Raw genomic sequence first — 26,724 nt, 5'->3', positions numbered from 1 at the left:
CAAGTACTCCAATCGAATGGCGACCATATCCCCATCCAGCCAATCACGTGCTTCGGCAAACAGCTGCCGCTGTCGTCATCAGACGCCGCCAGCTAACGGCGAGAGCCACGGCCCGTGGCTTTCCATTTCTCGTTCAATCGGAAGCCTCTGGCGCAGAACGGGACCCAATCAGAGGACAGGGAGCGTGGAGCCGTTCCCCCTGAAGGAAAGCGGGGTCGGGTTTAAGGCCCAGCTCCAGGCCGACGGTGGAGAGGCGAAGGGCGGTTGAAAAAGTGTTGCTTCTTGAAGGAAGCTGCTTCGGGGCCTGGTTATGGCCGCGTCTAGCCGATAGCTGGGGAGGCTGGCTTTTACTTTTCCGGTTATGTCCAGTCGAGCAGTCTGGGAACGCGTCCGAGCGAGGGTGCAGCGCTTCCCTGAGCTGCTGGCGAGTTGTGGGGAGCAGGTAGGGGGTCCGGAAGGGGCAGGTTGCAAGGGCAGCAGCATCCCCGTCACCTCATCCCACTCAATCAGCATTTAGGGGAAACCGTCCTGGAGAAAATCTGTTCGTTGATGACAATAATAATAATGATAATGATAATATACTATTTTAAGAATATTTTACTTGGATGATACCTAGGATGCTGGCAGCAACCCGTATCAACCATTAGCACCAGTCAATGGTATTTGTGACACATTTGTAAATGTTCAGTTGACTGAGTTTCAGTTTAATGAACAAAAGAGAGAATAATAATGTAATAATAATAATCAATAATAATTAATAATAATAGTATTCCATCCTGTAACACCGTCAAACATCCAAATCTGCCTATCCCAAGTCCTAACCAGTTAATAGGTAAACAAACATGCCAAACCCAGTCTGAACATCTGGCTGACTCTGTGATGATCAGTAATGACAGCAACAGTAATATGGGAAAGGGAAGCTAGATTAGTTGTGCTCTTCCTGGCGGGAAGGAGTAAAGAGTTTTAGGTAGTGTTGATCACCTATTTAACATCCCAGTGTTTTTTAAATTTGTCAACTTTTGAGACATGGACTTCATCTCCCAGAATTCTCTAGCTTTGGAGCTCCATAATTTCCCATAATGTCCAGAGAATTCTGGGAGTTGAAGCCCACCCATCTTAAAATTTGACAAGTTTAACCAATAAAGGAGAATGTTTGTTGACAAGTTTGAAAAACATTGACTTATAGATTTAAGCTGCATGGGGTTTGGAGCATCAGTATGCTGTTCATATACAATTCTTCTCTTCCATGCTAGGCAAGTGAGGCTGTTCAGAGGGTGGCTCAGTGCCCTAGAAGCTGTAAGGTCCTGGATGGGAAGGACTGCAACTTGACCCTAGGAAGATAGAAGGGTTGTGGATCTTTGTGTTCCTCCACCCTGACCCCACTGAACCAGAGTTGACATTTCTGACTCTGGATGGAGTAACATTTAGGGCCCCTCCTGGAAGAGCAGGTGGCAGCTGTGCTGGAGGGGGAGGACTTTACACAAATTAATCTAGTGCACCACTTGCACCCACTCCAGTGGTGAGTTCCTACCGGTTCGGACCGGTTCTCCCAAACTGATAGTGCTGCCTTCAAACAGAGAGCGAACTGGTTTTCTCTTCCCTTGAAAGTGGGCCTGCTCACCCACCCCTGGTTATATTTAACCTTTATTTCAGCTTCTGAAGCCCAGCTGATCCCGGGCAGCAGCTTGAATTGCTGCTCCTCACTTGTTTTCCTTTTTTTCTCAATATTTTTCATTCAATTGCGCACACGCTTGCTCGCTCACCAAACTGGTAGTAACGCTGGTAGGAACCCACCACTGACCCATTCATACCTTAGTCACTTCCCATTTGGATTACTGCAACACACTTTATATGGAGATGCATTTGAAGACCTTTGGGACGTTGCAACTGGTTCAGAATGCAGGGGCACACAGCTTAGGTGCCCTGCACCTGATTAACACCATGGTTGTGTGAACTGCAGTAGCTTCCAGTTATTTTCTGGATGTAATTTAAAGTGCTGGTTATCATCATCTTTAATACACTGTATATGGACCAAAGCTGGATGATTGGCAGAACTGCCTCTCGCTGCCCATCTAACTAGGATAGATAGATTGATAGATGATGGAGAGATAGATGATAGAGAGATAGATCCATTCTAGATTCCCTCTCTTAAATGTTGTCAGTTGATGGGCCCTCAAAGATACACCTCAGTGGCCACTACATTGGAATAGCCTCCTATATGAGAAATTCCTATCCTTTTAGCCTTCCAGAGGGTCATGAAGAGCTTACTATTGCTGTGACAGTTGGACTAAGATGGGGTTGAATTGGGAGGTTGTTTGGTCGGGAACCTGAAAGGAGGGGTACTTTTGTTTTGACTGTTTTTATGGATAGTGAGTTGCCTGAAGTCATTATGTGAGGCAGCCATATAATAAGTCCCAAAAGTAAGGAAGTAAATAAATGTCAGCAAGAAAGACACAGAGCGAGAAAGGTGTAACTGCTGTCTGTTCAGGATCCTGTCCCTTTCTGAACTGTTGCACGCAGGCATGTATTTGTATGTATTCCATTTTTTTAAAGGAAAAGCACTGCACCATTTCTCTTTGCTGTGCTGGGTAATGTTTCCTCCTATCAGGTTAAATTGTCTTGTAAGACAGAACAGTATGAGTTAATCCTATTCCTTTGAGTAAAGTTTGGCAGAGGTTAGAAAATCTCTAGGTGACTTAAAAGCCAAAGTGGAACAAATTGGAAAAACCAAATACATACCCAGACCAGATAGTACATTATTATGTCCATGGTATCTCATAAACGCAGTGCCTAAGGACTATTAAATCTTTGTTGTTTGTGAACATATTTTAAGCTACAAACAAAAAAAACCCCAAAACCAGGACATGTGAAAAGTAAGTAAAATAAAATTCCATATATCCTAAAATTGAGATAATATTTATTACATATCTACTTACTTGACTAACTGCTTATAACTTGCTGAAGAATATAGGTCTCTGGTTATACCTTTGTATTCTTAAGCACCTGGATTATTACTGCAGTAAAGGCCTAAAAAGATAAAACTTGCTTAGGGTCTACCAGAGTTTTAATGTCCCTTGCAGTCTGCATCTAATTAGAGCTGATATTTGCAGGCCTCAGTTTATGGCAAATGTATTGCATCCAATACTACTGAACATGGAAACTTGAAAAAGGATGTGTGTGCCAAGGAATTTGCAATGCTGATGGATTGCTTCACAGAAGCTGTGAGTTGTTTGCATTTTGTTTTTCATTTCACAGGGTTAACTTTTCATTTGGGATCTGGTTAGGAACAAAACATGCTATAAATACAGAGGTATATAAATATACAATAAAAATGTGCTGTCCTCTTCTATATTTGGTAGCTGGAAATGTAGAATGCTGATCAAGAAATCATGGAAACAATCCTAGTTTACAGGCATAGGACATTAAAGTTCTCTCCATTCCCCCCTCCCCCTTTTTAAAACAGAAGTTCAGTCTTGCTGCAAAGAATTTATAGCACCTACAAATTGAAAGGAAGTTCAGTAGTAAATGACATCAGCAGCTCTAGAACTTTTTTTTTCTTTTAGGATTACCACTGAATTGTTCTTTCTTGTCTGTTGTGCATTATTACAGCTTTTAGGCTGTAGTGTCTTTCAGTGTTTTCCAAAAACTTCATACTTGTAAGAAGGCATCTGTTTATGCAGATAGTCCTTGGATTACGACCATAATTGACCCATTTAATGACGTTTCTTGCCACAGTTGTTAAGTGAATCACAGCAGATGTTAAGTTAGTTACGCGGTGAACCTGGCTCCCCATTGACTTTGCTTGTCAGAAGGTCGCAAAAGGGGATCACATGACCCCGGGAGACGGCGATCGTCATAAATACATGTCAGTTGCTAAGCATCCAGATTTTAATCATGTGACCATGGGGATGCTGCAACGGTCGTATATGTGAAAAACAGTCAAAGTCACTTTTTTTCAGTGCCGGTGTAACTTCAAACAGTCATTAAGTGAATGGTTGTAATTCGAGGACAGCCTGTATTTGAAATTCAAGGGTTGGCAAGAGGTCTGCTAATCAGTTTTGCTGCTAGAAAACCGTATTACACAACAGAATCATGTGAACTTATCTGAAACTTGCTGGTGCTGTTGTGGGATTTTGTTCATTTCATTGTAGCTTAGTTCAGTGATGGCTGACCTTTTTGCCGCCACTTGCCAAAAGCGAGCCCGCACTCATAATGCAATGCATGTGCGACACTCCATGCATGTACACCTCCACACATGCATGCGCGACACCCCACGCTCCCCCATGTATGAGCCACACATACCTTTGCCTATTTTTGGCTTCCAGGTTGGTGCAGGAGGCTTTCCAGGCCAAAACTGGGTGTGGGGAACCCTCGTGTGGTGCCCTGCGCCCCATTTTGGGCCTGGAATGCCTCCTGCACCAACCTGGAAGCCAAAACGGGACACGGCGCTGCATGAGGCCCCAAAATGCAATGCAAGTGCCCCCCCCTGTGCATGCACCCTGCCCCGTGCATGTGCACGCGTTTCCCCCACATGCGCCCCTTGGCAGAGACCTGAAGACCAGCTGGCCAGTGGGAGGCGCACACGCATGCGTGCTGGAGCTGGGCTGGGACAACGGCTGCAATCCCTGCAGAGAGGGCTGTGCTTGCCACCTGTGGCATGCGCCCCATAGATTTGCCATCATGGGCTTAGTTTGGCCAAAGAAACTTCTGAAAGAAACTACTATGATAAAAAAAAACTGATTTTCTTTGGGACCTTACCTCTTTTAATATGGAAGTTAAGAGAATCTAAATATTTAGATATACAGGTAGTCTGTGACCCATAACCACCATTGCTAAGCATGAGATTTTAAGTAAGTTGCTCCGCATTTGACAACATTTTTTTATGCCATGATTGTTAAGCAAATCACTGCAGTTGTTAAATGAATCTGATTTTCCCCCATTGACTTTGCTTGTTGGAAGCCAGTTACATGACCCCGGGACACTGCAACTGTCATAAATACATGCCAGTTGCCAAGCTCTCCAATTTTGATCACATGACTAGGGGGGCACTGCAACGATTCTAAGTGTGAAAATTGGTCAGAAATCACTTTTTTCCAATGCCATTATAACTTAGAACGGTCATTAAATGAATGGTTGTAAGTCAAGGACTACCTATACCATATTTGCTTTGCAATTAATTAATTGTTATAAGAATGATAGCAGACAACTGATCCATTTCAAAATCTCATTGGCCTTATGCTACAGGATATATTGATATGAATATATTTACATAATTCTTAATATTCTTTCTAACAAAACTGATCTTTCTTTGCAGGCAAAAAAGAATGTAAAGACTTGAAATGGATACTGATGGCAAATCTGGGATTTATAGTTGTTTTCAGCACAGAAGAATAAAGAACTTTTCCATCTGTCGTTATATTGAGGTCCAGAAATGGAATATTTCCCAATGTGCCAAGAGCTAATGGCTTTTCAATTTATCCATGTGTGTACTGTAAGCACATTCTGGGAAACTTTTAAAATGTAAAACTCAGTGTGTGGGGGGTTTAATTTAAACATGGGATGAACAGTATAATTTTTCAGAGTGGCAAGAGGCAAAGTTCAATGCCGAGAAGTATAAAGCCAGAAAATATATAAATACCATTTAATTCAGATTTTTGTAATGTTAGAGTTTCTAATAGCAAATATGTCAGGTTCCCTTTGGTAAAATATGACATTAATATACCAGCGGCCTTTTCCTATCAGCGGAATGTCTGTTAAATTAGCTACTTGTACCAATTTTGCCCTGAGGATTTACTAATTCCCTTCTTATTTACAGGAATAAAATAAGATACTCCTGTAGATCTTGCTTAAGCTACTTTATATATATTGTTAATTCTGGCTCCTGAAGATCTGGGGCAAAGAAAGCCCAGCGTGGCCAACTGCCTAACAGTCATTGGTCATTTACCCAAAAATATCCAGTTATGGTATATAAAAAATCCTGATATTTGCAACTTTGAATATTTGATTTCCCTTCGGAATATGAATTTCCTCACTAAAGCTTTGGGGAAAAAAATCTAATCAGTGAAATTGCCTAAGGACCAAAATGTGTTTTCATATATGTGCCAAGGTTCCACGGAACAGCTCAAAATCTGACTAGTAACAACATGAAGATTGGGACAGAACTGTACCTCTTGGTTGGCTAGGAACACTAGGCCTCCATGTTAAGGTTCCAGAGTTTCTAAAACTCCTAAGTGATTTGTCGGACTCTGATCAGATCTAGAGACAAATATCAACTAGGTGGATTTCTAGAATGCAAATTTGGTCACAAAACACAAATGTTTGTCTTTGTATGAATGAATGTTTATGAAAATATTAAATGGAAGCAGTTTGGTCTAGTGATTAAGGCCCCAGACTGGAAAGCTAGAAACTCTGAATTCTAGTCCCAACTTAGACATGAAAACCAGCTGGCTGATCTTTGGCCAGTTACTCGCGTCCCATAATGTCAGGCTCAGGCAACAAGCTGGTTCATTGGTCAATTCCTGGGGAAGTTAGGGAACACTGCCCATGCGGGAAAAAAGTTTATGAAAGTACTCTGTTTCCCTGAAAATAAGACCTCCCCAGAGAATAAGCCCAATTGGGCTTTTGAGCACATGCGCTAAAATAAGCCCCCCCCCAAAATAAGCCCTCCTCGAAAATAAGGCCAAGCGCTTATTTTGGGATTCAAAAGAAAATAAGACCCTGTCTTATTTTCAGATAAATACGGTATTAAATATCATATATCGGTATCTTTTACAAATCTGTCAATTCATTATGACCATGTCTCAGAAAATAATTGGATTGTACTCTGGCTGGGAACGTCATTTTCATGAGGGTGATTACGGTAATAATATTACTTGAAGCTAATAGTGGGTTTTGTTGATGGATCCAAAATCAAACTTGAGTGTAAAAGCTAGAAAATGCATCGGGATCAATAGGTTTTTCCTCATTCATTCATTTATTATATTTATATGCTGCCCTTTTCCCCCGAAGGGGACTCAGGGCAGCTAACAAATCAAATCAGGGAAGGGGGGGGGGGGTTACAGACAAAAAATAAAAAAATAAACGATACATAACAATACATAATTTAAAACACACAACAGTCATACCATTCAAGACGGGGGCAACAGCTCTTTAGCCCCAGGCCTGTCGGAACAGCCAGGTTTTAAGGGCTTTGCGGAAGGCCTGGAGGGTGGTGAGGGTTCGAATCTCCACGGGGAGTTCGTGTGTAAATTGTCTCCAACTGAGCAGTCTTGGTGTCCTGTGTGTGTAAACCAGCTATTTCCAATAAGAAAAAAAAGAGGCTCTGGTAAAATGCTTCAGGTTTATTTTATTATTGATTTGTGCAGGTTAGCTATCATCCCTGGGACTGGTCATTGTACAACACTGGAAATTGGACATTTTGCTGTGGCAGCAAGTGAGGAATTCCAGATGAAATCCAGGGCTGCCGCCTTCCATCTTGTGTCTTTCTTTGTAATTGCTTGGAGATGGGATTGTTTAAAAAAAAAAAACCTTGAGTCGTTCTATGGAGGAATGCCAGAAGTATCTTTGGTCCTTCAATTATAGCAGACAGTCACACTGTGGCCAGAGAAACCATGACAGGGCGTTCATAACCCTTTGTATTAAAGCAATTTGGCTGATATTTACAAAAAAATTAGTAAAATAAATATTTACATACTGAAGTAACAGCGATCCAACCACAAACTATTGTAATTGTGCTTTGGGCAGCTCTGTTCAATGGTCGTGTGGAATCTGTCTTTCCCCAACCAACACCAACTCCCCCTCTCTGGCCTCTTTAATTCCAAGATGCCCAGCCAATTTGGAGAATAGCAAAACATCTGGGGATTTGGAGTTAGGAAACCTTGCTCTCAACCCAGCAATAAACGAACTGATGTCTTGCAAGCTTTTTTAGACTATAACACCTGTAATAATTGGTCATGCTGATTGAGTTTATGGGTTTTGTAGTCCACAATGACTAAAACAGCTTGGCTATTCCTGGTTTAGCACGATGATAATGAATCCACCACATATATCATTCTCAAATATGGCTTGCAAAGAATTTGCAATCTCTAGTTCTCATTTAGCCATCACTTCCATTGAGCCATGACAGCGCTAACCATAGTTTGATACACAAAGACCATAATTTCTTTTGGAAATTAATTGACCAAACAGAAGCTCAAGCTTCCAAACACCATGTGGCCTTTGATGGAGAAGGCTTGGGAGGGGATTATAGGTAAACTGAAGGCCCTTTCTAGTTTATTACAATCACCTAAAATCACAGTTTATTATGATGGTCAGACAGGACCAATAAGATGCCTGAGGAAAAGTTATTAGAGTAACAATGTTTGTAACAAGGAAAAATGCCCCTTGCAACAGTCAAGTGGTACCAGCCACATTTCTCTGTCTCCCTGAATGGAAATACAGCAAATACGCTTGACAGGAAAGATACGACAATGGCATTGCCCCCCCATCCCCCAATCTCAGTTTCATGTTGCAGGCCAAGCTACACTCCAGAAGCAACATCCACTTTAATTCTCCCTTCTTGTTCTAGGAATGTAAACTGATAACTGACTTCAATAATTAACTGTTTATGCCCAACTTCCAAATATCCTTGGATATTAGTGACGATCAAATGTTAAGAGCTTAAATTTGGTGTATCATTTGTTAACACAATCCTTGGGACTGTTAAGGACACCTAGAACAAATCGTGTTCAAATGTCGAAGCTTGCCAACTCTAGGACACGACTAACATTTCACATTTGAGAGTCTCCTGAAAAAGTGGAAGGGATATAGGGGACAAGCTTTAAGTTACCCTATATGCACTTATAAAATGGAGGAAAGAGGTAGATGGCCTACTCTGACAGCGCCCCCTTGAAATAATTTCATTTAAGCATCTTGCAAAGCTTTTATGCACAATATGGTTTCATAATGCACTTAAGACAGGTATGTTTTTTAAAAACAGACCTATATTTTGATAACCAAAAATGAAAAAAAAAAGTTACTTTTATTATTGCTAATACTGGACCTGGTTGAAGAAGATCAGAGCAGTTTGTAAGTCGCTGTCAAAATGCACTTGTTAGCAATCAAGTCCATATTAAGAATTTATCTTTGAAGAGATGCTCCCTTTTCAGACGTTTACAGAACTACTTTCATCTTCTGGAAACCATTTCCAAAAGCCAAATCAACCCATTTAGCAAACGGCAGAACACAAAAATCCAAACATTAATTTAAGGGAGGGCAATGTCCACATATTCGATAAAAGGGATTTTCCAACAAGATAAAATAACAGATAAGGCAACAGACTAATCCTAGACACAGAAATTAAACAAAAGGAATTAAAAATGTACATGCTTCTTTGGAAAGATGGCGAGCGTAAAGCGTTTTTGGAACCCAGAAAATAGATGACCTTGGGTTTTGCACACAAGCTACCAGCAGCGTGAGGAGAGACCATTTTGAAGAATGAAATTGGCTGGCAGCATGGAAATTCCTCTTTCCCCCAGAGCCAACAGTGCTCAGTCACCGGAGCTCAGTTCAGATGGAGCCAGTTGACCTGGGTTGCCAAGGGTTAAACACCAATGGCAGTTAGCCACGTAACAGACACCTTTAAGCAGCTGGTAGATTCCTACATTTCCTCAGAGTGTGGAGACTTTCATGCCTCCTCTTCACCCACTGGTATCTGTTTAATCTGTCGGCTGTGAAGGGCTTTCTGGGCCCCTTCTGCTGCCTGATTGAACCTAGTGTCTAATGCACCACGGAGGTCATTGACTTTCACATCTGGGACGGGGTTAAGTCCAAATATTACACCTCCCACCTCTTCTTCCAGATCTCGCCTTTTGCGGCGCAGGTCCAGGTCTGCTTGTAGCTTGAGGTCTCTGTTGGGTTTGGCCTTTTCATAATCCCTGGACTCTGGCCTAATTACATCTCCCTGTAAGATATAGTCACTGTCAGCTTCTTGCAAGCTCTCTGGGATCCTTTGCTCTCTCTCTGAATCATGCCTTTGATCATTGGCATTACCTAGCTGTGGATGATGGGCTTCAGTGGCCGTCTTCTCTTTAATCTTGGCCCCCTGGCCCTGTAATCTGTCAATCTGGTCCAAAGGTAAGATCTGTCTTTCCCCACCTTTCACAGTTTCCTGGACCTCCAATTTCCCTGGTATGTTATCAGCAATCTTTGGTTTGAGTGGAATGTCTGGATCATGGAAGTCTTTTTTGACCTCCTTGGCAAGGGACTCCGTGTCAGAAGATCTACGAGGAATCTTTCCCTCCGCACCATGGATGTTGGCTACCTCTGGTATCTCCCTTTGGCTTTCAGCCCTTTTCACAGCCTCTTTTCTCTTCTCGACGTTGTCTGCCCCTTGAATCTTCTGTCCTATCAAATCTTCAGACTTGGCTTGCTTTTCCTGGTGGGGTCCATCAGGCCTAGCTATCTGTGAATCACTCCTGACTGGCTCCAACTTCTCTTTGTGGTTTGCATTAGCTTGGTGGTGTACGATTTTCTCCTCATCGTTTATTTGAGCCATAACATTTTTAGGAGGAATTTCTGTTAACTTGTTTCGTATAGGCTTTAAGTCTCCTGGACCAGCGTCCTCCTGCCTTTTAATTTCCTCAGGATCTTGGGGCTGGTTCTCAGGCAGATGCAAAGGATGACCCAGGTTTTCGTTTGGTATATTCTTGGGAGCATTTTCAATTTTGTTGTCAAGGTGATCTCTCTCTTTGCTCTTGGTCAAAGCAAGGCCATGTTCCAGCTGGATTTCTATTGGAAAGGAGAAGTGGAGAGCTCTCAGTTACTATATACACAATTTAGCAAGCTAGAAAACTCTTTATCACCAACAAAACAGTTTACCCAGAGGCCCTTGGAGAGTCACTCAGTACCCTCCCCACTACATCTGACTACCAAAATTATTGCATTAATTGTGAAATTATAAATAAGGTATAAGCATGTGTCTTAAGCGGTACCTTCTGTTTATAGTTTATAGTCTTCCTATAGTTTTGAAACAAGGGCTGGGATGCATGGAGAACGAGAGCTTTTAATCTATTGCTTGCAGAGGGCACTGGAGAAGGGATATTTCTCTGAGCAGATTTTATAACAGCTCCACAAGCAACTTTCTACAATACTTGGGTATTAGTTTGTGTGGGTGGGGTTTACCTTGCTTTGGCTTTTCCTCGCCTCCGTCCTCTTGCCTTTGCTGGTGGATCTCTTTGTGTTGTTCCTCAATCACTGCTAACAATTTTGCCTGCTGATCTAAGAGTTGCTTTTGCTGAACCTGCTGTTCCTTTATCACTTGCAACAGGACGGCATGGTCTAGCTGCTTCTCCTCATCTCCTGGAGGGGAGGAAGAAACTGAGGCTAGAAGGAATCTATCCATGGGATCTACTGTATATCTTCAAGGAGAAAATTAGGATGCCCCCCCCCCGTGCTTATTATGGTCTCTGCCACATTTGCATATACACTGTGCTTCTTTAATCTAGAGGTAACATGCTCATTTTTAAGAACTGGCCTCAAGAAATCGGATTTCCCAATCACCTTCTAGAAAGGCTTGGCTAGAAAGGATAATTATTATGGCATTCCTGAATCGTCTTGAACTACACCATGAAGTTCAACAGCATACTATGCAAATAAGCAGAAAAGGAACTCTTGTCCCAAAGGGAAATCAAGTAATAATCCCAGAAAACTACACATCCTAGAATGATGCAAAGTAAAAACCGGCAAAGTGGGAATTTAAAAACAAAAGGATTCTCACAGTCACATAGTCAAAAGAATTGGACTTAGAAAGAAATACACCTTTAAGTAAAACGTTCCTATATGATTATAAAGACACCCACATCTATAGAGGCATGGGGATCCCTACGTTTCATTATTACAGTATGGCGTCATTTTTTTTCCTTTTTGTTATTTTATAATGTTACTTTTTAGTATCTGTTCTGATTTATTAAAAAGTAAAGCAAGAATAGGGAAAGAAGTAGACTTAAAAGGGACAATCTTGCCCTCCCAAGCAGTCTAGGAATATTTCCTGTTTCACTTGGGTGTTAATTAGAGCAATTTTCCATTCTTAGGTAATGTGGTCACTGCTGTTTCATAGAAAGCAAGTGAGAACATATATAAATATCCTAAGCAGCTTTCTATATAGCAGCTTTCCCCCAAATTGGTGTCCTCCATGAGTTAGGATCGCAGCTCCTAGAATTCTCACTAGCCATGATGAAAGGGGAGAATCATCTTGGAAGCCAGAAGAGTGTGAATCCTGCTTTAGGCACAAAACCAGCTGAGTGACCTTGGGCCAGTCTCTCTCTCAACCTTAGGAAGAAGGCAAGCCGCTTCCCAAAAAGTTGCCAAGAAAACTACATGGAGGTTTCCAGGTGTGGCACAAATCAAAACTGTCTTGAAGGCAAAATGTTTATGGAGATACTCAATTGTCCAGGTCATGGTTATCCCAAAGGTGCTTCCTCCCCCCCCTCCCCCTCCACATACACCAAAAAGAGACGAATGGACATTCTTGTTTGTTTTTTCCCCTTGAAAAACTTTTTGCTTCTCATCCAAGAAGCTTCTTTGGTTTTTAACTGGTGGGGAATGGAAGGATTTGTATTCTTAGCACTCTGAGAGTTGGTTGTTAGCACTCTGAAACTCCTTGGGGCCATTTGGGGGTTCGTCTGTGTCCTGAGTCACCTGAATCAGAGTGGAAACAGGGGTGGGAAACTTCTTGCCGAAAAGACTGCATTTTAAACAGGAAATAGGTGGGATCTTGAAGGCAACGGAAAAACACAAAAGGCTAGGAATTCTAGGAACTATAACTCCAGCGTATCTGGAAATTAATTTGGGGGAAATTTGCCCTTTTGCTCTCATCAAGTTTTCACATCTTTTAAATGCAGCTTTTTCTCTTTACTACAGGGGCACCTGGTTCTTTTTTAATCTTTCTTTTCTCCTCAGAGTTCACAGCCACTTCATTCTTACTCCATGCAGAAGATATAATGCATCTAAGAGTTCTTATAACCCACTGGAAGAGCCCTGGTTGTTACCTGCACTAAAACTAAACAAGAAATGCTTACTTTAGCATACAAGGGCTGCTCCACTGAACGTCATAGGCATTACTAGGCTCAGAACAGTTTTGGGCTCCACAAGACAGTTCAGAAAGAACTATTCTCTTCCGGAACAAGCAAATGGATTTTGGAACAACCAGTTATATATCAGCAACCTGGCGATCTTTTACTAGCAACTTATAAACACATTAAATTTATCGAGACAATGGGGAAGAAATTAATGTAAAGTTAATTGCCGGGAGGGGTGCAGATGAGAGAAAAGGGATATAAAGTAATAATCAGTTTGTCTTAGCATTAACCCCATTGGCAAACAGTCTGGGGAAATCAGGAGATTGTGACTGGCAAGGGGAGAAAATCATTTTCATATGCCTGGAGGATTGCTGAACAAAATGTATATAGGAGTGTTCAAAACACAAGAGAACTGGCAAGACCAAAACTATTTTTAGGAAAACTACTGCTATGGCCTTCACAGTCATACAATATATATAAAACAAGAATTTGAGGGCGTCTACCAGGAGCCTGATTTGAGGTTATGTTTTAAGTTGTCAGACTGCATTTTGACTGACAAGGGAAGAGCTTCTGAAGCCCAACAGCTCTCCTAATGCTGGCGACTTTTGAAAAGGGGGAGAAGAAAGAGGAAAAACAAAAAAAAGAAGAGAAAAGTGAGACTGCTCCGTTTTAAAATATTGCCTATTCAGATGCACCCCCAATACAATCCCAACTATTTTGAGGAAGTGGGGACTCTGGTTGAGGAGGCTCTGCTGTAGTTTTAGGGATGCCGTGGCTCAGTGGTGAAGACACGGAGCTTGTCGATCAGAAAGGTCGGCAGTTCGGTGGTTTGAATCCCTAGCGCCTCGTAACGGAGTGAGCTTCCATTACTTGTCCCAGCTTCTGCCAACCTAGTAGTTCGAAAGGAAGTAAAAATGCAAGTAGAAAAATAGGGACCACCTTTGGTGGGAAGGTAACAGTGTTCCATGCTCCTTCTGTGTTTAGTCATGCCGGCCACATGACCACAGAGACGTCTTTGGACAGTGCTGGCTCTTTGGCTTTGAAAAGGAGATGAGCACCATCCCCTAGAGTCGGGAACGACTAGCGCTAGGGAGAGGGAACCTGTAGTTTTAAATGGATTGTGGCTCCGTTACAAGCAAGTGACTCTACAAGAGGTGCTTATTTGCCCTTCACCAACGTGACAGGATTGCACTGGTGCTCTGGTGCTTGTAGCCTCACATTACACCTTCTGAGATTATCTCAAGACAAGATTGCCTGGCCTTGCAGTCTAGCTTTTATCTAGTTTCCCCTTCATAAAGAATTAAATTAAATTAAAGAATTTGGCCTGGGCGTATACAACATAACACCCGCACACCAAAGGCTTTCAGGGAAGCAGATGGTAATCTCAGTTGTGTGTGTGTGTGTGTGTGTGTGTGTGTGTGTGTGTGCGCGCGCGCATATGTGTACACATCTGCTCTGTGGAGGAAGGACAATGCTTACCCTCGAGCTTGCTCTCGGACTTCTCTTCTGCATTACGAACCTCTCTCGCCTCAGTCTGGGCTGGACCAAACTTCTCTGAAGAAACGACCTCTTTTTTATCATCTGAAAAGAAGAAACACACAGATATTTCCTGGATGGAGCAAAGAAAATGACAGATGTTCTCTGCCCCTGTCCCTGCCCACCCCCCTCCATTCTCTTTGCAGTTTCTATCCAACTAGATTGCCGAAGGAAAAGTCATTAAAAATAATATTTAACAGTGTTATAGCCTGCTGGCAAGAGACCACTGCTAACTGCCTAAGCCTATTAAAATGCAAGCCCTGGCCCTGGAGAGCAATGCAATGGGACACTTATGCAATGAGGCACCTGTCAAGATTTGGCCCTAAATCCCCAATGACCAGAATGGTCATCAGCACCTGATGCTTAGCAAAGAAGTGAAGAACTGCACAAGAGCCAAGCCACAGGATCTCCCACGGCCAATAATTCAGCACATCCTCTTTCCCAAAACAATGGCTGAAACGGCTCTTCCATGGTACCCCCACCAAAGAAAAAATGTGGTTTTTAGGCCAGGGCAAGCAGGAACTTGGGAATTCATTGGTATAAGATTTTACATTTCCTCCTACACATAAGTATTTTTTTAAGTGCAAGCAAAGCAATTCATAGTTATTTTTCTTGAGATATAAAATCCACTCTTTTTTTTTAATTGCAGAAGTAGACTTCTTTCTTTTAGTAAAAGCTAGGATGAGGGGGGAAACACTGGCACAAGGCGGACGTTGTAAATAAAAAGATAGAAGCCTTGTGGCAAGGAAACAGCTGTGAACAGGGCTGGTCGATATAGAATAGGAATTTTGAAAAAAAATGCCTGAAAAGCCCAGCTCAGACTTTAGCAGTTCAGGCTGGGTGTGGCTTTGCAGTTCTTCCAAGCGTTCCATGGCACCAATCAATTTCTGTAATAACTTATGTCAAGTGTATAAATGCTAAATCTCAGAAGACCAAATAATACGTTAAACTTCCCTGGAACCAAAAGAAGCAGAGAAAAGTACATACGTGGTTCATTTTCCTTCTCCATGGATTTTACTCTTTCTTTGCCACGTTCGGCTGCTTGCAAATTGGCACCGTTCTTCCCACCCAGGGCCTTGTCTCTCTTCTCATTCTGCTTCTCTAGCTCACCCTCTCTGTGAGGAGACTGATCCTCCTTGTGTGCCACCCCCTCTGGCGCTGCCTTGGGGTCTTTTATGGGCTGGTCTTCCAGCTTTTTCTGGCCATTCTGTTCATCGGCTTGTTTAGGAACAATTTTAAGGTCTTCCTTCTCCACTACAGCATTGTTCTCTACTAGGACATCCTTGTCTGCTGGTGGCCGATTCTGTTCAGATTCCTCCCGGTCCTGACCCTCATCCACTGCTACCCCATCACGTGGTACTGGTGGCTCATGGCGATGGGCTTCTCCCACAGGTTGTGCAAAGCCTGCATGAAAAGAAACACAGGCTCTCAATCAAGAACGGCACAGAAAGCAACACGTTTGGTGAAGTACAATTCACACATATTTATAAAGTGACGTCTACAGTGCTCTATGACCAAATAAATGGGAACCGAAAATTGGAACAAGTTGTGGATCTGTTGCTTCTCTGAATTCAATATTTCCAGCCTCTTTCCAGTTCTAATTCTACGCTACCTTGATCAGGCCGGTCCAGTTGTACCTCCTCCTTTGGTTTCTCCTTGTCCTCTCTCTTAGGCACATCCATGGGGACTTTGATCTGTGGTTGTTCCACCTCTTCTTTCTCATTCACCAATTTGGGTCTGTCACGGTTATCAGCCACTTCTTGAACTGCAGGGTCTTGATCTGCAAAGCATGGTTAGAAACGATTAAGGACACATATTTCCCATCTGCCATACAAACAAGCTCCCCCTTCTCTCTTGTGGCTATAATATCTTCGGTCGTGTTCAGTTTTTAATAAAGTGCAACTACCGTAGAAAACGGATTGTTAGTTTGATGTTATCAGTTATGCTTGGGAAGAGGCAACCTTCCCTTTTACCCCGTGCCATCTTCCCCATCTATACACTACTGTTCTGCCATTTTCTTCCATAAGGAAAAGGAGAAAAATGAGTCTGAGGGCAAACGCAAGAGACTCTTTAGGTGTAAGAAGTGACACTAATCAAATTCTCTCTCTCTCTCTCTCTCTTAAGCACACACCCCATTCCATTTTATAGTAGAAGAGAGAAGTTAGGAAAAGTAATCACAGCTCTCCTTTTTACACATACACACACACATATGCACACAGAAATAATTGCGTTGGATTGTTAGAACAAAATGCTGCTGTTTGGGATGAGTGGACACTAGATGGCAGCATTGCTCTTGCTCATTTACATGCTATGCATGATAAGCAGTGTGTGAAGATGCTAGGCATGGCCAAGGAAAGTTACCTGCTGGAATTAGCAAACCTGGAAGAAACATACTAAGGAGGAGTTGGTTTACAACCGAAGCAAAAGAGGTAGAGAGCAAAGAGAAATCCCCAGAAGGGAGAAAACCAAGAAAGAAAGGCAGAGTGAAGAAAGGAGGCAGTTGAAGGCTGTCTGGGGCCTGTTTATTCAGGCCTCTTGCTGTAGGAATTGCCAGCATCTCTCCCTGCTTGCAGATACAGGCAGGCACTCTGCTAAAACCAGAATTAACAGGAGGCAGGGTATCACAGAAGAGGCTTCAGGCTTTCCCAATTATGCCTCCAGTTTAAAAGCCTGACACTGCTCTCTGCAGGAAAGCAGCCTGCAGCAAGGAGGAAGAGTGACAGTCCTACTCCTGGGTTTTGAAATTCTGCAGGTGGATGGGGCAGAGCCTTCTCACCTCCAGCTGCTTAACTGACTAAAGAGTTAAGAATACATCTAACCTCTCCCCCATCCAACCAAAGCCATAGATGTTCACCTTGAAAGTCTTTTTTTTTAAGTGAGTAAATGAGAACAGGAAGACTAAATCTCCCATTATCAGGGGTCTACATTGCAAAAGAGCCTGAGGAGTTAGCTCTACACACACATGCACACACGCACACGCACAGGGCAGTTCAGAGTGTTCCCTCACTTCTGGCAGCTGAAGTCACGCCAAGCATTTCCTGCAGAGTCGAAGTCTGAAATAGTCATTCTCACACTTTATGTGAACACCCTTCCCCACCCTGTCCCATTTTCATTTTCGGCTCCTTGTGAACATTAACTTTCCCTCCACCCACACACCTTCCAACTGGGGCAGATGATCTTCAACAGGTACACGGGTGCCAGGAACAGAACATGGGGAGGTGGAGAGAGAAGACAGGAGGGCTTGGCTTCATGCAGCTGCCTCAGCATTGTCAGGGAGACCAAATGCAAGAGAGCAAAGCAGCTGAAGAATTGCAGCCAAAGTCCTACTTCCAAGCCAAGCTGGCTCCATCTTCCACAGACAGAGCCCTGGGGAAAGATGTGCTCCATTCAAGCTGCATCCTCCTCATTCCTCTCTCTCTCTCCCCCTCCCTCCTCCCCCCCCCTCTCTCTTGTTCACAACTTAGTCTAAAAGAACACACTTCATTTTGGGGAAAGTGGAGCCTAGCGTTCTCTAACTTGGGGGCTCTTGCTATGCGCCTGGATTTCAACCCCCAGAATTTTCAACAACGGCTTCCCTGGCTGGAAAATTTTTGAAATCCATACTTCTGGAGAGAACCCAGATTAGGGAAGGCTGGTTTAGTCATTGGAGGCTCAGATTAGCTAGAGACCAACAGGCAACAAGGAGCAAATGAATGAGGAAACTATAGCCCTGTTTTTGTTTGTTTGTTTTGTTGTTGTTGTTGTTCAAAAGAACCTATCGGGGAAAGAGGATGGGTAGAAGAAAACATTACCTAGGGTACATGTGATTAAAAACCTTTGGGTTTCTAAAACTGTTTGAACATTGTCAGGGACCACAATTAAACTAGAACCTGTAGTCCTTTGGAACCTGGCAGATTAGCAAAGCACCAGCACAAGGCACAATTAGAATGACTCCAGAGACTTTTTGTGATGCTTGCAAGTTAATAGAAACTGACTTGTATTTGGACAATATGAATGTCTGACAGTCACAATAGAAGAAAGGTAACCAATATTTCCAGAAATGCAAGAAGCAGCAAACACAAACCAAAGTCTGTAGCTACAACAATTCCACAATGTCTTTTGCTGAAATTAGCGTGACTGGTTGTCCCTGGGTCCCAGAATATGTTGGGGATGTTGTGATTTCAATGGCAAGTAATGTAGAGCGAAGGAAGCATGGTGGCTCAGTGGTTAAAAATGCTGCGCTTGTCTGCTGGAAAGCTGACAGCCCGGGTTCGAGACCCGACCACTACATGACAGGGTGAGCTCCCACTATTTGCCCCAACTCCTGCTGACCTGGCAGTTCGAAAGCATGCAAATGCAAGTAGATAAATGGGTACCACTTTGGTGGGAAGGTAACAGTGTTCCATGCGCCTTTGGCGTATAGTCATGCTGGCCACATGATTATGGAAAACGTCTTTGGACAACGCTAGCTCCCACGGCTAAGAAATAGAGATCAGCATCACTCCCTAGACATGACTGGACATAGGAAACCTTGAACTTTACAATCAGGACTAGAAGTGGGCCAAAGATCAGCCCTTTGGCTGCCCCTGTTTGGCCCACTTGGATTGTTTTTATTTTAAACGTGACTACTTTTTTCTCTTAATTTCTGTATGTAAAATAACTATTATTGTCATTTTTTTTACTGTGAGCACACTGGCCCACATTAAAAATGAAATTCTGTTGCCTGCTCTCAAGAGAAAGTGTATATCTACCCAGACACATACACAAACACACATAAACACATGCTATATACATACATATATACCGTGCATGTGCGTGCCAATGCACCTTCACAGCCCTGTTGGTTCGCCCTCCACAACAGTTCCAGTTTCTCATGGTATGCCTGGAGAAAATTAATTGCCCATTCCTGATTTAGATAAATTGAAAGCCAAAAGTAAGACAATGTAGGCTTAAGGCCTGGTATGGCTCGTTGTCCAAATAATTTGGGAAACTTTCCCCTAAAGCACAATGGCTTCTAAATGCTGGATCTGATGCTAAAATATATGTCGAATCTGTCATTTCTCAAGGCAAGACCACTCTTTACCTACTGCAAGATTCAAGAAAGCAAGTAAGAGCAGCTGCCTCACACATCCACTCACCAGAATAGCAAGCGCTGAGAGTCAGATCTCTTCCCGCCTTAAGCTCCAGATTCTTCAGAGAAAATGTAGACAGAATCCTGTAGGGCTCTGCTTAATGTCCTTAAACCGGGAAGCTCTTATGTGACACATTAGGATATAATACATTTTCTTTTAATATGAAATCCTTGTGTTTTCATTATCCTTGCTAGATAGGCTGCTGAGTTCTATCCATACCATTTAGGGACCATATAGGAGTGGGCACCCTACAGCCCTTGGGCCACTTATGAAATATTTTTGCAGATCCCAGAATTCAGCAACATCAGCAATAAAATGGTAATTTTCAACAGGGCAATGTCTACCGCTTTTACAATTCTCTGCGAAAAGCAAATGCAGTAAATCACTTGTCACACCTATTTTCATAAGCCTTCCCAAACCCTAAAAAGAAAATTAAAAACATCCTCAAATTTCATTTGCTTCAGCTTCATATGCCCCAATGGCAGCACCCAGCTAAAAAAGTTGCCTGCATCTGGACTTTGGGAATAGAAAGAAAAGGGGGGGGGGAAAGGATGGGGACAAATATTAATGGGCAATTAGACTGGCACTCAGTGGTGAAATTTACTACTGGTTCTGTGGTCATGGCTTGGTTTGGTGGCTGTGTCAGGGTAAGGATATTCCAAAATCTCCATTCCCACCCCACTCTGGGGCCAGCCAGAAGTAGCATTTGCCGGCTCTCCAAACTACTCAAAATTTTTCCAGAACCTGTCGAACCTGCTGGATTTCACCCCTGCTGGCAGTGCTTAGCATAAGATTGAAAAGTTGTTCTCTGACTCGAGAAGTCCAACCCAGACTAAGAAGGCTAAACCACACAAGGGATTGGGGCGGGGGGGGGGGAGGAAACCACGTACATCAATCTTCCCCAAGTTGGTACTTTCCAAATATATATTGGGTCTAGATAAGTGGTATGCTGGTAAATGTTTAGCAACTGGCTCTCCACATCCATTGCCGCCACAGTGTTTTCGCTACTAGCCACTGAACAGTTAATCAGTATGCTCCATTGTGACTCAGCTCTGCTCTCAAGTGGCTCGCAGAATTCCAGCAAATTTAACAATCAGCTCTTGCAAGCCTGTATGAGCTGGCTCCAGCATACCACTGGGTCTACAGTTCCCAGAAAATCAAGCTAGCATGGCCTTTACAAACAGCCAATTGAAACCCTACCTTGAAAACCCCACTTTTCAAACCATATATGTAGATTTGGATGCTGCTGGGAATACTGTTGTTTCATAACTCAGATCTACGTAGCATGCAATTTTCAATCACAGTAGCATATGCTTTCCCTTCGACGGGCCACGTAGGAAAAAAACACAAAACCCAGAGTGCAGCAGTTTTGAGCCATTACAATGCATTGCATGCAAACCTCCAAGTTTTCTTCACCCCCACTATGTCTAAAGGAACTGACTTTAAACAGAAATAGTGGATTTGATGTAATACGTGTCGAAATTTGTAGTTGTGCAGATTTTACAAGGACATTTCTCTCTTCCCAAAACCCTGATTACCAATAACTCGGGGGGGGGGGGGGAGGGGGGAAATACAGCTGCAAAGCCAGAAGTTTAGATACTAGTTGCATTCCACGCTGGAAAACCCCGTGGTTGAAGCGTTTAAGGAATTAATGCCAGAGACTCCCACCTGATCAGAGGGGAATAGAAAGCCGAAAGAAACAGGGAATGGACACTATCTTTCCCATTTTTTCACAGCAGGACTGCTCTGCAGCCAAATGACCTGGAGCAGCTTTCAGCCACAGTCAGAGAGTTGCCGATTTAAAAAGGGAACACATGTTACATGTATGTTTCCCCTTTTAAATTCAGGGTTTAGTGGCAAGCCCTGGATTAATCTTCATTTCAGCAGCTTCTGAAATAACCTGGCAGCTTCTATCAGGAATTTAACTTTTATCACCTGGACCATGATCCTTTCACCTGGCCTAGAAGGTTGGTCTGTCACAAGCTGATTTTTCTCCAGGTCATTTGACTAAACGGCAGCTACGCCGGGAAAAGCAGAATAGATACGGCATATTCCTTGTTTATTTCAGCTTTCTATTCCCATCTGATAAGGTGGAGGGGTTTTGGCATTAATTTATTAATGCTCCAGTTGTGTTCAACAGTGTGGAACATAACTAGTAAGCTTGTATCTAAACCTCTGGCTTTGCATATAACACACACACAAACACAAACACACACACACACACACACACACACACAAATGTATGCAGCGCAAAACAAAAGGGGGAAAAAAGAGATTAAAAAAAAAGGTCTCCACTCTGTAATAAGACAAAGTTGCCTCAAAGCCGTCATTTTCTCAGCAGGAAGCAAAATTAAGTTCATCATCAGGGCGTGAATTAACGGCCTCTCATGCTGCTCGGAAAATCTATAAGGGGCTATATGTGGTTTGGAGAGAAACATTTTGCCCAGGATGTGTAATAATCACTGAAACTGTAGAGTCGCCCTTGTGGTCCCTTTGGATAATGTTACAGTAATGTTGTGCCTCTTAATGTTTTATGAGGGGTGCTGGGCTTGACAGGAAAAAAGGCAGAGAGGCTGTAAAAGCTTCTTAACTTGCAAAAACAGCAGGGGGGGGGAAGATCTTGGGGCTCAGGAAGAGTTAGGCAGAAAGAGGGGGGGGGGGAAGAGATGAAAACCCCCAAATGTTGGGAGTGCACCCAAGGACCGGTGGCTGAACGATAGCTCCCACACCAAGCCAACCCTAGCTACTCCTCCGACTGCATTAGGGCAGGGTGAGGGAAGGACTTTTCCCATGGGGTTTTTGGAAGCATCCACTTTTATTTTAATGGCACACCAACCCCATCCCTCTCGGCTGCAATAAAACCTCATCATGAGTGAGCAACCCTAAAAGCTTTTCCAATCCTCTCTCCAAGAATTTGACAAGGGGAGCAGTTCTGCTCCCGGGAAAGATGAGGATTGCGCTACCTGGCATTGCAATCGATTCAGATCTGCAGGAGGAAAAAATATATATTCGGATGCCCTTTGTGGCCTCCAAAGCCACAATGGCAGCTGACTTTATTTTGGAATATCCCGCTTAAAGAGTTCCCTGCGAGAAAAATATAACGGCTATGCTTTGGGCTCCTGGCAATTTATCCCGGCATAATTCCAATAAAGTTCAAAGACAAACCTCTTCGTGTTCTTCAGTACAGGTAGTCCTCAACTTACGACCACAATTGAGCCTGACATTTCCTTTGCTAAGCAAAGCAGTTGTTAAATGAGTTTTGACCCGTTTTACAACTTTTCTTGCCACAGTTGTTAAATGAATCATTGCCGTTGTTAACCTAGCAACATGGTTGTGAAGTGATTCTGGCTTCCCAATGGACTTTGTATATCAGTAGGTCGCAAAAGGTGATCGATCACATGACCCCGGGACACTGCAACCGTCATAAATACAAGCCAGTTGCCAAACCTCTGGATTTCGATCACGTAACCATGGGGATATTGAAACAGCCGTAAGTGTGAAAAACGGTCATAGGTCACTTTGTTCAGTGCCGTTGTAACTTTGTATGGTCACATGGCTGTAAGTTGAGGACTACCTGTAAGCTGGAGAATAGAAATGGAACACTAAGGTGAAAGGCTTTTCACCAAATGTGTAATTTAAAGAAACAGTTAACTAAAAAACAACGCAACTGGGTTGGGCTCAGAAATTATCTTTTGTTGTAAAGCAAGGGAAATTAGGCTGGCCTGTAGAAGCAGAGGTTTATCATTTGCACTGGAAAAGATGTTAAGGACAAAGTAAGGCAAGGAGTAAGAAAAATTAAAGCTCCTTTCTCACAATCAATCCCCTACAAAACATGTTTCTTCTGCTTTAAAATGTTTGTGGTATTTTTAATTGTAATATATTTTTGAATTGTAAGCCACCCAGAGTCATTGACTGAGAGGGGTGCCTATAGAAATAGAATGAATGAATGAATGAATGAATGAATGAATGAATGAATGAATGAATGAAGCAAAACTGCAGCTTATGTGCCAGAGATGAAGGCAATTATCCCACAATATCAATCGACATCGCCTCTTCTCTGACATTATCAATGCTCTGATTTCTATAAAAGGAGAGAAACATATTAAGAAGGTTTTTACTCTTTTCATATTTTGAAGAAAGAAAAAAAACAAGAGAGGATACACAGCAATTGTTAATTGGAAAATATACGTATGCTTATTTTTAACTAGCAAAGGGAAAGAAGTAGCATTTTTGATGCTTGTCTATTGAGAAAAGATGCTGCGGTAAACACCAATGAAGTTTATTGTTTGGTGTGCATGCATGTATTTTCTGTAATCTGTTGCCACTATTGGTCTGGTGGTAATTTTTAGAGTTAAAATTGAAGTATAAGAGGCACCTTTTTCCCTCAAAAAAAAAAAAAGGCTAAAAATCTGGGTGCAGCATTTTTGGCCTCCTGAAACCTCGCCCCCTTCATCAAAATGACGGTGCATAGTCTTTAGGAGGTTTCCAGAGTACTCCTGGGGGCTGGGGAGGGCAAAAATCAGTGAAAAACAGGGCGAGTTTTGCCCCCAAAGCCTCCAGGAGCACTCTACAAGCCTCCTAAAGGCTATGCATGCCCTTTTTTTGACAAAAAGGGCCCATTTTTGCAAAAAATGGGCCGTTTTTGGGAGGTCTGCAGAGTGCAAAAACTTTTTTTTAAAAAATTGCCTCTTCAAAATCTTGGTGCGTCTTACACTCCAAAAATACAGTAAATTTCTCCAGCTTTCCCCAAGCTGGTGTCTTTTGAATTTGGTGGACTCTTTACCTGTCCTGGAATTATTTCCCAGTTCATGAAGAATACAATAAATTAAGAAAACCTCAATATCAATTATAGGATATATAACTTGATATATTTGGATGGCATAAAGTTGGGAAACATTGTCCTAGGCCAGGAGTGTCAAAATCAAGGCCCACGGGTTGGGTCTGACCTGCTTAAATCTAGCTCACAGGGCCGGCCTAGAAATATCGAAGTACCAGTCTGTGGTGCCTTTGCTGCCCAAAATGGCCTATAGGGGGGCTGTGTGCATCCCCCACAGTGTCTGTTTTTGGCCGTCCCGGCCTCCTGCAGCACTCTGCCAGCCAAAAATGGGCCGTGAGGGACCTCCACATGGCCCGTTTTTGGCCAGCAGAGTGCTGCAGGAGGACTGGATTGGACTAGATTACAATTATGTGTCCTCAAATAAGTGCTTGATGTGGATAGAAAACAAGCAGCATCCTATGTTAATACTACAGTTTAATGCCAGATTTTATATGCTGTAGGTCCATTTAATCTACAAACAACAATCTATAAATGACAGCCATTTCTATTTACTATCCAGGAAATTTACCTCTATTAGATTTTGTATTATCATGTTATTTATGCTATTGTATTTTTATTATTAGTTGAATAATAAAAAATACAATAATATAAATAGCTTTTCTGCCTGGAAAAGCAATTTACTATTAAACAATGGGGTATAAATTTAGAAATAAAAAGTTTAGTGGAGTATGAAGAATAAGTAATAAACGTTTGCCAGTAATATTTGTTAGAAGAGATAGGAAAATGGTTATAGTAAAGAACTGTGGAAAGAAAGAAGGGGAAAAATGCATCTTGAGCCTGTGTGTCAAATGCCTATCATGGCCACGCCCACCCCCAGCCCTCCAGGCCCTCCAACACAACCCTGATGCGGCCCTCAATGAAATGGAGTTCGACACCCCTGTTCTAGGCCAACCTATTATACATCCTGTTTCATTACTCTTGCCACGCTTCTAAAGTTCAAGAAAGAAGAAAATCCAACCATTTAAAAAGAATGGATTATTTTTAAGGTAGCAAAATCTGTGGTAACGGACAAATATGAGGCTGTTGACATTTAGTAAAAAAACAATTAAAGTAAAATTTCAGCAGCATGCACAATGCCAACTGGTAATCACTTGTGCTATTAGACAATAAATACAGAGTTATAGCTAAGGACATGAAGATAATGGCGTAATTATTGGTAGAGAGATGGAATTAATTCATCTGATGTTACCCCAGGCTTCTGAACTAATATATCTCACAGTATCTAAAAAAGATGGTCTTGACATGATCACCAACACAAATCTCTCGCCACCGACAAGAGAAATCCATAAGAAGCAAGAAAATCCATAGGTACCACATCATCTGTTACTTCTGTCATTCCAAATGGGAACAAGTTCAGGGAGAAGATCGCTGCTCAGCTCCTATCTCAAATCTGGAAGGAGGCAGTCACATGGCAGGCATTTTAAAAGGGTGTGTGTGTGTGTGGGAATATTCCCAATTCTTCCCTAATGTATGCAGAAATGTCATCACCTAGGACCGTGATGGTGAACCTATGGCACGTGTGACAGAGGTGGCACACAGCACCCTCTCTAATGGAACACGAGCCGTCACCCCAGTTCAGCTCCACCGCGTATGCACATGCGCCTCCTGCCAGCCAGTTGGACTTTGGGTCTCTGCTGCGCATGCGCATGAGGCAGGCCGCATGCAAGGGGCACATGTGGGGGACGCATGCAGGTGCGGGGATGCATGTGCAGGGGATGTATGCGCAGGGCGCATGCAGGAGACTGTGTGCACATTGCATTTTGGGGGGTTGTGTGTGGACACCTTCGTGCACACGCACGTTTTGGTCACTTGGTTCAGAAAAGGTTAGCCATCACTGATATAGGACATTTAGCTCACCCAAATTCTGGATTCTCTACAGGTATATAGTTTGAGTCCAAACCCAAGAACAGACAACAAAAAAAGGGGGACAGGAGATAAGTCTGTAAAGGCTTGCCCAGTGAGAGGGAGGGAGGGAGGGAGGGGGGAACGGAGGGGGACGGGGAGAGAGAGAGCATACTTTCACCAAGAACATCTGTAAATGGTAACTATTAACACTTTTACAAGGTGACTGAATGGCATCAGGGAAACTAGTTCACTGTTTTCTCCTGACACGCAGACTGTAAAACTGAACAAAAAATGACAGCAGGGCAATGGCTCCTTTTTCTGTGTCATAGGAGCTATTAAA

At 42.8% G+C, this 26,724-nt stretch overlaps 2 protein-coding genes across 2 annotated transcripts in view; one reads left to right on the top strand and one right to left on the bottom strand.

Annotated features, from left to right (window-relative positions):
- The first annotated feature begins 71 nt into the window (after positions 1-71).
- NDUFAF8 (NADH:ubiquinone oxidoreductase complex assembly factor 8) lies at positions 72-6,378 on the top strand. The gene is made up of 3 exons (XM_032209237.1): positions 72-442; positions 3,111-3,221; positions 5,315-6,378. The coding sequence occupies exons 1-3, from the start codon at positions 362-364 to the stop codon at positions 5,336-5,338; spliced, it is 216 nt and encodes a 71-aa protein (XP_032065128.1). The 5' UTR covers positions 72-361; the 3' UTR covers positions 5,339-6,378.
- Positions 6,379-7,325: 947 nt separating this feature from the next.
- The window catches only part of SLC38A10 (solute carrier family 38 member 10), a 94,900-nt gene continuing 75,501 nt past the window's right edge, over positions 7,326-26,724 (bottom strand). The window contains exons 12-16 of the mRNA XM_032209236.1: positions 16,204-16,371; positions 15,579-15,995; positions 14,535-14,636; positions 11,161-11,337; positions 7,326-10,767 (exon numbers count right to left, since the gene is read on the bottom strand). Coding sequence (XP_032065127.1) covers positions 9,665-10,767; positions 11,161-11,337; positions 14,535-14,636; positions 15,579-15,995; positions 16,204-16,371 — 1,967 coding nt within the window. The 3' untranslated portion in view covers positions 7,326-9,664. The remainder of the gene's footprint in view (positions 10,768-11,160; positions 11,338-14,534; positions 14,637-15,578; positions 15,996-16,203; positions 16,372-26,724) is intronic.

This window comes from Thamnophis elegans, chromosome 2, assembly GCF_009769535.1.
Source record: "Thamnophis elegans isolate rThaEle1 chromosome 2, rThaEle1.pri, whole genome shotgun sequence".
In the NCBI taxonomy this organism is placed as follows: domain Eukaryota; kingdom Metazoa; phylum Chordata; class Lepidosauria; order Squamata; family Colubridae; genus Thamnophis; species Thamnophis elegans.
This window is presented reverse-complemented; position numbering and strand designations above follow the sequence as displayed.